This window comes from Panthera tigris, chromosome B1 (assembly GCF_018350195.1).
Source record: "Panthera tigris isolate Pti1 chromosome B1, P.tigris_Pti1_mat1.1, whole genome shotgun sequence".
Classification (NCBI taxonomy): Eukaryota; Metazoa; Chordata; class Mammalia; order Carnivora; family Felidae; genus Panthera; species Panthera tigris.
Window position 1 is genome coordinate 63,002,191 of NC_056663.1, and position 11,129 is coordinate 63,013,319.

General features: G+C 42.1%; 1 protein-coding gene across 3 annotated transcripts; it reads right to left on the bottom strand.

Annotated features, from left to right (window-relative positions):
• Positions 1–1,622: 1,622 nt before the first annotated feature.
• Positions 1,623–10,356, bottom strand: LOC102955422 (tripartite motif-containing protein 60). Of its 3 annotated transcripts, none has more exons than XM_007084233.2 (3): positions 10,243–10,356; positions 9,905–10,056; positions 1,623–3,528 (listed from the first exon to the last, which is right to left on the bottom strand). In XM_007084233.2, exon 3 carries the CDS (start codon positions 3,239–3,241, stop codon positions 1,826–1,828), a length of 1,416 nt encoding a protein of 471 aa, XP_007084295.1. In that variant the 5' UTR covers positions 3,242–3,528; positions 9,905–10,056; positions 10,243–10,356; the 3' UTR covers positions 1,623–1,825. The 3 variants fall into 3 exon arrangements, with proteins under 3 accessions (XP_007084295.1, XP_042838606.1, XP_042838607.1); XM_042982672.1 differs by lacking the exons at positions 9,905–10,056; positions 10,243–10,356 and adding exons at positions 3,793–3,810; positions 4,151–4,203; XM_042982673.1 differs by lacking the exon at positions 9,905–10,056.
• Positions 10,357–11,129: the final 773 nt, after the last annotated feature.

The window sequence follows — 11,129 nt, forward strand, 5'->3', positions numbered from 1 at the left end:
CCCTGGAGAATCCTGACCAGGTATCTCATCACTCAGCAAAATAAATGGACAAAGCTCAAAACACTAGGAATAGGGGTGCCCAGGTGGCTCAGTCAGTCGAGTATCCAACTCTTGATTTCGGCTCAGGTCATGATCTCACGGTTCGTTGAGTTTGAGTCCCACATCGGGCACTGAGCTGGAGGTGCAAGCCTGCTTGGGATCCTCTCTCTCCTTTGCTCTATGCCCCCCTTAAAATAAATAAATGAACTTAAAAAAAAAAAAAAAACCTAGGAATAAAAAAGGTCTTTAAAAATCATAAAACAATGGTAGCCAAAGTATCAAGAATCAGATGGTATGAGACTTCTCAAAAACAATAGTATGTTTTGAAAATTAGGTTATATGACTTCAAATGTAGCCATGTATATTTGGCTTAACTGTCACTTCAACATAGGTAGAATAAAATCGTTTTGAAATGTGCCAAATCACCCAAATTTTAAAACATAGAGAGGATGACACCCCAAATTTAAAGATAAAACAAGCAGGGAGACATGGGATTAAACCAAGGAATTCTAGAACAGAGGGCAATTCCCAGGATAGTGGGGAGAGAGACAGATATACACATAGGCTACTTTGTTCAGATTGCAACATGAGATGCAGAATCATGTTCACTGGGACATAGATTATCTATGATCTATATAAATATGTGTAGGACAAGGGCTGTTAAAGAGCAAAATTTCAGTATCTATAGTAATCAGTCATTTGGGTCAACTGGTAACAAACACAGTAAAGATGAGAAGGGAGCCTGGGTGTCCTAGTCAGTTAGGCATCTGACTTTTGATATTGGCTCAGGTCATCATCTCATGGTCTTGGGATCAGGGCTTCTGGGATCAGGGCTCTAAGTTGTGTGCTGGGCATGAAGTCTGCTTGGGATTCTCGCTCTCCCTCTCTCTCTCTGCCCCTCCTCTGCTGGCACTTACTCTCTTACACAAAAATAAATAAGTAAATTTTAAAAGAAGAAAGAAAGAAAGAAAGAAAGAAAGAAAGAAAGAAAGAAAAAGAAAGAGAGAGAGGAGAATATGATTATTAAGAATTATGGAAGTAGGGACGCTTGGGTGACTCAGTTGGTTAAGCATCCAACTTAGGCTCAGGTCATGATCTCAGTTTGTGAGCTCAAGACCTACCTGGGGCTCTGTGCTGACAGCTCAGAGCCTGGAGCCTGCTTCGGATTCCGTGTCTCCTTCTCTCTGCCCCTCCCCCCACTTGTGCTCTGTCTCTATCAAAAATCATAAATGTAAAAAAAAAAAAAAAAAGTAACCTATTTAACTGTAAAGGAATGACTATAATTAAAAGACATGTTGGGGCACCTGAGTGGCTCTGTCTGTTAGGCATCTGACTTCTGCTCAGGTCATGATCTCACAGTTCGTGGGTTCAAGCCCCACATCAGGCTCTGTGCTGACAGCTCGGAGTCTGGAGCCTTCTTCAGATTCTGTGTCTCCCTCTCTCTCTGCCCCTCCCCTGCTTGTACTTTGTCTCTCTCTCTCTCTCTCAAAAATAAACAAACATTAAAAAGTAAAAAATAAAGACATCTTATTATAGGTAATTTCAACAGAAATATTTTATTAAATTTGTTAAGTAGCATAATCCTCAAATACTTTATCTTAGAAACTAAAAGCATCTATAACATCTATAAAATTGGTGTTACTCTCATGTTTTATAGTTGCTTAAAATGAAGGAGAAAAATCTCTTCTGGTTTTCAGCAGTAAACCACAAGAATCCAGAATTGCTGAGACTAAATTTACTAGTTATCCCTAGATACTGAAACAGCATTGTTTCTTTCCCAGGTACTTCATCTTTCATCATCTGTTACTGAAGAGATTTTAAGAGGTTCAGAATCTATTCCAACATAGAAATAGGGACAAACAGCTTCTGTAAAAGAATCATTAAAAGTATAGAGAAGAGATCTATCATTCATATTGTAAAAGGAAACCTCACCCAACTCATAGTCCAAAAAAATGCCAATCTTAGTGGGTCTTACTGTGGGCAGAAGCTGGCTTCTCTTAGGACCCAACATAACATAAATGCTTTCAATATATCTCCCAATTGCCCAGAACCCACCCTCAGCTACTGGCTGATTCCTCCAATTCCTAGGAAAACAGTCTTGACACACTCCCAAGGTCCATTTAGGCTTGTTTCCCACTATGACCTCCCAGTAATGCCGGCCAGAACTAAATCTCTTAGAACCCAGGACAGCAGGGCAGAGGTAAAATCTCCTTGGGTTATAACAAAGGTATTTTCTTCTCTTTCCATAATGCACAGTTTTTCTATCCTCAGAGACGATAAGCCGAGGGTGTGCTGTTTCAAGATCTAGAATCACATCTACTTGAAATGGCTTGATAATTTTGCCCAAGCCAGAGTATTGTGGAGGAAGGCTAAGTCCATATTTCTTTAATCGGAATAAAAAGAGCTCAGGACGTTTTAGGTTTTGATACCTGTGGTAGATACCTTTAACATGTGTCAGTAATTCCAGTTCCGATTGCCCAAACTTGCACTCTACCTCCTTCAGCAGATGTTTTAATGTGGAAACATGGTCTGAAAATGTTATACGGTTGGCATTTAGTTTCGTTAAAATGTCCATCTCTTCATCTCTCATCTGCCTAAGAAGAGCCTCTTGCTGATTTTGCAGAAACAGTCGAAGTTGCTCAAATTCAGAAATGATTTCTTCTCTCCTATACTCTACCTTCTTTTTCAGTTCCACAATTTTGCTGGCTTGCAGAGATATCACTTTTTCAACTCGTTCCACATTGTTCTGCAAGGGCTCAATGCTATATTCTAGAATTTTCCGGTGATAAGAGGCAGCTTTCTTAATGGGGCAAATGTAGTGTTTCTGGTGTTGAACAGAGAGACTGCACTGTGTACATAAAACCTCTAGGTCCTTTCCGCAAAAAAGGGTCAGAAACTGATTGTGCTTCTCACACACAGAATACTCTTCCTGCCTTTTTCTCTTGCTCCTTCTGACCTGCAGTAGTTTAGCAATTTCAGTCAAATTACTGAGCTGACGGTTGCTCCGTAAGTTTTTGTTACGAAAGCAAAAACGGCAGACAGGACAGGGGAAGGTATCTTCTAGATCCTTCCACATCATGTTGATGCAGGAGCGACAGAAGTTGTGCCCACAGTTTATAGTCACTGGGTCTTTCAAGTAGTCCAGACAGATGGGGCAGTTAGACTCTTCCTGAAGGTGTACCAGGGCTGTTACAAACTCCATTGAGCAGAGAATGAAGGTGGTGGGTAAGAATGTTCCCCTTGGCAAGGCTTGCCGTAAGCTCAAGACCCAGAGAGTAGATCTTCCCCAGACCTCGAAGCTTTAGGTTCCACTGGCCCAGCTTCTGATGGCAGCCACTGAAGTCTTGTGTAGTGTCCTGTCCTGTAGCTTGAGGTCAAGAAAGATTCACTGTTTGCAGCTCTCTCACGGATTAACTCACCTAAATTTAAGATTAATGACTTTCTTCTTCAACAAAGTAGCCACGGGTCCAAGCAAGCAACCATTCATTCCTACGAGTGAGAAAAGTTTTCAATCATAAAATCTCCTAGATGTGCTATCACAATATAATAATTAATTTAGGCAAGAATCATCAATAACTGCAAAAACTATTATGTGAAATTTCCTGGGTAATGATATATTCACAAAAATCTCAAAATATCACTGTTAACAATTATGTGAAAAATAAGTGCCTTTACAATGTAGAATCCTAAAGAATACCTCCTGACCAATGAAGGGATAAACTGATGGCCTGCAATGAGAAAAACATCACTTACGGAGTATTTATGTTCCCCCTGCAAAAAAAGAAAAAGCAATTCCTAAATTTAATCACAAAGATACAATCACTAAAATCCAAACCACAGAATGTTCCACAAGTCCATGGTCTTAAACTATATACAATGGCACTGAAGTTTCTTCTACGTTAAGAAACTAAAGAAACAAGTTAAATTTGTGATCTTAGCTTTCTAGAGTCTAGCTAGACATATATATACATTGCTCTAAAGTGGACAGAGCATGGCAAAAATATGAATATGGACTATTCATTAGACAACAGTAGCAAAAATCAAACTTCCTGAATTCAACAATTGCCTCATAGCTACATAAGAAAATATCCTACTCTTAGCAAATACGTACTTTAGTACTGAAGGAGTTGTGATCTTTGAATGTTACTCTTAAATATAACTTAAAAAACAAAAAAAGTGGTGGGCCTGGGTGGCTCAATCAGTTGAACATCCAACTCTTCATTTTGGGTCAGGTTATGATCCCAGGGTTGTGGGATCGAGCCCCGTGTCGGGCTCCACACTGAGTGTGGAGCCTGCTTAAGATTCTCTCTCCTTCTTCCTTTCTCCCCTTGCACTTTCTAAAAAAGAAAAAAAAAATGTGGGTGTCACGGTTTTGGTATCATGTGGGTGATGGGTGTGTCTATAATAAGGCAGCATGAAAGACACTCATTAGTGATGGAATGGGTTCTATAACTTGATTTTGGTGGCCACTATGTGAATCTACATGTGATAAGTGGCATAAAACTAGACAGTCATTTGACCAAGATCAAATTCCTGGTTTTGATATAGTATTTGGAAACATGGGAATGTGGATGATAGATACACGAAACCTCTCTGTACTGTTTCTCAAAATTCCTGTGAGTCTATTATTATTCTAAAGTGTTAAAGTTTTAGAAAAATCACCTTCAGGCTCATCCGGATGTTTAAATCAAAGGGAAGTTGTGTAGTTCATTTTGTAAAGCACTGGGACATATAATAAATCACTTATATCCCTTGCTTTTTATACCCATTGATTTTCCTGTATATTATTTGTGCATCATCTGCCACCTTTTAAGATATATGGACCTAGTACAGAAGCTTAACCTAGCCCAAGCTGTGTTCAGCTCAAGAGGATTATGGTACTACCCTTCTACCTGGTCAGCCTGTTTCCATTCTTGCATTCTGCATCCATTCACAATTCAAGTAATAAGAACTTTCTTTGAATATACAACTCCTAACATCTCTTTCTAGTGCTTAAAATCTTCCAGCTTCTGAATGCACTTTAAATCCTCAACATGGTGGGGGCGCCTGGGTAGTTCAGTTGGTTAAGCATCTGGCTTTGGCTCAGGTCATGATTTCGCTGTAGGAGACCAAGAACGTGGCTCTTTTTTTTTTTTTTATGTTTGTTTATTTTTGAGAGACAGAGAAAGATAGAGCATGAGCATGAGCTTGGGAGGGGCAGAGAGAGGAGGAGACAATTTGAAGCAGGCTTCAGGCTCTGAGCTGTCAGCACAGAGCCTGATGTGGGGCTCGAACCCACGAACTGCGAGATCATGACCTGAGCCGAAATCATACGATTAACCGACTGAGCCATCCAGGCGCCCCAAGAACATGTTTGCTATAAAAGTGGATCCCCCAAACTCAAGGTTCTGTGGCTGTGTCACAAACCCACAGTGTACACAGCACCCAGCTGGTGAGACTTGGGAGAGATGGGAAACTGACACCAACCTGATGCTCATGCTATTGGCTGTGCCAGTAGTAACTGAGTCCTGTCTCTGACCCAGGAGTTGTGTCATCTGGCAGCAACCATGAAACATCAACAGGCTAACTTACTAGTTTCAAGTAGGGTAAAATGCTGAGCCTTGACACTTGAGAGTTAAAATCTTCAATTACAGCTGTGAAACTTAAATTTATGAGAATTGAACAGGCTTATCCAAAGTCATAACTACTACTAGCATACTAAGCCATTAACACACTACACTTTTCTGGGTGACATAAATATATATTTGGCCTTTGTCCCAGGTTCCTGACATAGGGCTCTTAACACCCTTGGACTCACCCCATAGTGATAAGGATGCACTCTGTATGCTAATGAGCTGAGTGATGGCTAAGGACCCCTAGATAGCTGCAGAAGGGGGCAGGCCACAAAAAAGATCCAGGGATGATTAGTGGGTCGGAACCATCAGCTCTATCCTGTATCCTCCTGAGGAGAGGCACAGATGAGATCGAGGTAATCACCGAAGGCCAGTGATTTAATCAACCATGTAAATGTAATGAGACCTAGATAAAAACCGGGTTGGAGAACTTCCGGGTTGGTGAATACATCTAAGCGCATGGGGGTGGCAGGCACTGCCTGACCAGAACAGATGCTCAGTAAGTGCTATTGTGCAGAAAAGAGTGATCATAATAGGCCTAAGACTGCTTGCTGTCCTTAGAAGGGCCTGCTTGCAAGGTTGGCCCTTGGCTTCTATCTGAGAACTTGGATTTTGGAAGGGTTCCCATCCTTCTCTGATAACAATGGCTCACCGAGCCTAAAGTATCGGTGTAACTAATGTGGTTTATGCTAGCTACCAGCATTCCTTCTGATAATCCGGAAATTTGATACATCCTAAGCAGAGGCTGACCTCATGACCTGTTCCCAAAGAAAAAATAAGCATCTAAGAGCTTCCCTGATAGACAATTCACACGTTATCATAACTTGTTGCTAAAGGAATTACATGAGTCCTATGTGACTTAACTGGGTAAGAACTGTTGGATGTTTGCCATGGTCTCCTCCAGACTTCAACTCATGCACCTTTTCCTTTCACTGATTTTGCTTTGTATCCATTCACTATAATCAGTCATAGCTGTGAGCACATTTTACTCTGAGCCTGGAGTCCTTGTAGCAATGTCTGAATGTAAGGTAGTCTTGGGAACCCATAGACATAAGTATTATTAGAAAATCTTATAAAATTTCAAAGTGAAGAAAGCTCTTAGAAATCTGACCCAACTGCCTAGATATTTATTATATCATATAATCTATTAAAGTATATACTATAACACTGTCTTATTCTAAAAGCCACTATATATCTTATTGTTATTGTTAATATCTCTTATTATTGTTTCCCCTTTAATGAGTAAAAAAGATGCTAACTGCTCATGGTGGTTTGGCAGAGAAAGTTTGAATAGATTCTAATTGTTTTAAATGTTTATTTATTTATTTTGAGAGAGAGAGCAAGCGCATGTGTGAGTGGGGGAGAGGTAGACAGAGAGGAAGAGAGAGAATCCCAAGCAGGCTCCATGCTGTCAGAAAAGAACCTGATGCAGGGCTTGATCTCATGACCAAGAAATCTTGACTTGAGCTGAAATCAAGAGTGAGATGCTTAACCAGGTGATCCACTCAGGCCCCCCAGATTCTAATTTTGAAGCAGCAAGGTATTATTACATTAAAAAAAAATTTTTTTTATTATATTGCGATTGGAGGATAGCATGATATGCCATTCAAAAATATGCCTCTTTGGGGGCGCCTGGGTGGCGCAGTCGGTTAAGCGTCCGACTTCAGCCAGGTCACGATCTCGCGGTCCGTGAGTTCGAGCCCCGCGTCAGGCTCTGGGCTGATGGCTCGGAGCCTGGAGCCTGTTTCCGATTCTGTGTCTCCCTCTCTCTCTGCCCCTCCCCCATTCATGCTCTGTCTCTCTCTGTCCCAAAAATAAATAAAAAAGACGTTGAAAAAAAAAAAATTAAAAAAAAAAAAAAAAACGAAAAAAAAAAACAAAAATATGCCTCTTTGGCATAAGGATGCCAAATCATAAGGATGATTTTGAGCTGATTATTTGGAGAAATAGCAGACACAGAAGCTCTGAAAACAGACCAGCAGCTACCCTTTTGAAAGGGCAATTTACCATAGAATGGGGACCTGTGCCAAGAAGAGAACTATTACTAGACAACTTTTTCACCTGGGCGGGGCAAACTTCATTTACCAGATACTTTCTCTTTTCAGTGTCCTATGAATTGCCCTCTTCCCCTTTGAAGCCTTAGACCTATATCTCTTTCCTTAGTTCAGGATGAGCTGCCCACTTACACTCATGCTACCTTTTTTGAGTCTCATATCTTTGTGAATCTCCCTTATGTGCAGATGGAGTACATAATTAAATTATTTTCTCCTGTTAATTTGCCTTTTATTACAGATGGGGTTTCAGCCAAGAACCTAGAGGGGTAGAGGGATAATTACTTTTCCTCTCCCACACAATAAAAAGAAACATAAAGTAGTGATAATGTGTCTTCAAATTTTTCTGATATTCCAGTCTAACTTTTCATGAATAACACTGTCACGATGAGAATCCCTAATCTTTGTTTAAAATTCTGTATTTTGGGGCACCTGGCTGACTCAGTCAGTTAAGCGTCAGACTTCGGCCCAAGTTTGGCCCAGGTAATGACCTCATGGTTCGTGAGTTTGAGCCCCACATTGGGTTCTCTACTGTCAGTACAGAGCCTGCTTCGGATCCTCTGCCCCCATCAGCTCTCTGCCCCTTCCTCGCTTTCTCTCTCTCTCCCTCTCAAAAATAATAAATATTAAAAAATAAATAAAATAAATAAGAGTATTTCAGGGGTGCCTGGGTGGCTCAGTTAGTTAAGTGTTCAACTCTTGATTTTGGCTCAGGTCATAATCCCAGGGTCGTGGGATCCCAGAGCCCTGTGTCAGGCTCTGCACTGAGCGTCATTAAGACAGCTTGGGATTCTCTATCTCCCTCTCTCTCTCTGCCCCTACCCCACTTACACTCATGCGTCCTCTCTCTCAAAATAAACAAACATTAAAAATAAATAAGTAAATAAATAAAAAGAATATTTCAGGGGCACCCGGGTGGCTCACTCGGTTGAGAGGCCGACTCTTGATCTTGGCTCAGGTCATGATCTCACAGTACATGGGACTGAGCCGCGAGTAGGGCTTTACACTGATATGCGAGCCTGCTTGGGATTCTCTCTCTCCCTCTTTCTCTGCCCCTTCCCCACTCATGCTTTCACTCTCTCAAAAATAAATAAACATGAAAAAAAGGGTTTTTTTCCCCCTGCGAGCACAAGCGGGGGAGAGGCAGACAGAGGGAGACACAGAATCTGAAGTAGGTTCCAGGCTCCAAACTGTCAGCACAGAGCCTGACTCGGGGCTGGAACCCACGTACCGTGAGGTCATGACCTGAGCCGAAGTCGAACCCCTAACCGACTGAGCCACCCAGGCGCCCCTGAAAAAAAAAAAAAATTAAGAGTATTTCATTTAACGTTTATTTTTGAAGGGGAGAGAGACAGAATGTGAGTGGAGGAGGGGCAGAGAGAGAGGGAAACACAGAATGGGAAGCAGCCTCCAGGCTCTGAGCTGTCAGTCAGCCCAGAGCCCGGCACAGGGCTCAAACTCATGATCCCTGAGATCATGACCTGAGCTTAAGTCGGTAAGTGTATTTCATTTAAAATAAGAAGGAGGTGGGTGGTGTTCCTGCACAGATCTAGATTCCCAGTGGGTCCTCCCCTTTCCACATACTTATGTACTCTAACTCACTTTCCAGACTCAAGCTATGAGATGAAATAAACACCTTTGGGGGCCATTTTCCCAGTGCAAGCTACAAACAGCCTGCTATTGTGACTACTGCCTTCTACTCTATCCCTTCAATCAGTTTCATAACTCTACAGCAAGCCTCTTTCATTACTTGTATGAATAATAAGACTTAGAGGGCACCAACATCTGGGGCATACTCTCATTTCCTGGCTCCACACATCTTTCGGTCATAGCACAGATCATACTTGTGGTTTTACATTCTTTTTTTGTTAATGACATGGCAGCCTATGGTTCATGGTCTGAATTCTTTATTTTTTCTCAAAGCTGTATTACCTTCTCTAATTCTTGTGGCTGCTGAAAAATATTGGCTAGTATGACCTCAATAAAAAAAAAAAAAGTTAGGCTAATAAACTAAATTTGCAGTAGATCCTCAGCTCTCAAGATTCGATCCCTGCGACTTGAAATTATGTTTAACATACCAGAGCCTCACCTTACAGTTAAAAAAAAGGAAAATTCCGTACCTACAAGGCCTACAAATGAGGAGCAAAGGATGACACTGACTACGTCAGGGAGGTGCTGGCACTGTGGGTTGGAGGTTCTTACCTTCACACCCCAACAATCCTTCTTTGGAGATCACGTGGCCACTTTGCAACTTGAAAACTGTCGTCCTGATAAAAATCTCATGTAACGCAGTCATACCACCTCCATTACGACTACATGGATTTAAGCTGAGGCAGGCCCAGGATCCTGTATTTCTTTAACGAAAATTTGGGGGGGGGGGGAAGGGGGCACTTGTAAGGGGATTCCTGTATTTCTCAAAGAGTCTTGCAAGAATCTGAGAGACCCAGTCGTGCACAAGCACCCCCACATATGGAGCCCAGAAGAGGCCCAGGAAACCCTTGCTCAGCTAAGCCTCAGGATGAAAGGCCCTTCCTGCTTACCTGCAGCAAGCGGTTCAGCGGCTCGAAAAGCGGCTCAAGCAAGGCGCTGCGCACTCGCACTCGCACTCGGTTCAAAGACAGGCCGGCCACAGATTAAAGACCCCAACATCCCCCCCGCAGAGCACGGTTTCCTGCGTCAGAGACTCACATTTGTTCCGTGCTGTGATTGGCCTGTTCCCCCGGAAGTGGTGGCAGCTATGGGCCTGCGCATGTGCATGCTCAATGACCCTGCTTGGAGGGGGAGAATGGGAAGAGATCCTGAGGGTAGCTGGGGGTTGTAAGGCTAAGTGATTAAAGGCATTAGTCCCAATTTAACTCGAGTTGCTAATATTTATATTCCTGTGACAAACTTGAGAGCCAAAGTAAGGCCAAACCATACAGCAGGCGGTTTTTAAAATCTTCGACACCCCACCCTCCTCCCAGACTGTGAAGGAGTGAAGAATTCTGCTGTAACCACTTCACCTAGTGTGGGATTACTGAGATTACTTGTCATAGGTGAGGGTGTAGTTAGCGTTGAAAAAACAATCCTCTTTGGATCAATTTGCATCTCAGTGAGTGCTTGGGTGGGTCTGTCCCACCCTGTAAGATTATGCCCCACCAACTCAGGCTCACCCAGGTCTCTCCTTGAAGTGCTTCTTAAGGTGAATTAGTTGGACAACTTGATAAAGTCTTCAAGGCTGAAGGATCAGTAACTAAGTACTTCTGAACTCATAAATTAGCACCCAAGTGGGACCGAAAGAGGTATTTGCAGAAGAAATAATAAAGTTAAGGTATTACTTTCAATTGAAATCAGACGGCTGGATTCTCAGACGAATAGCCTACTGTCATGTGGTCATCATCCAGATGTCCCACATATACTTCTCATATATATTTTTGGTCTTTGTCTA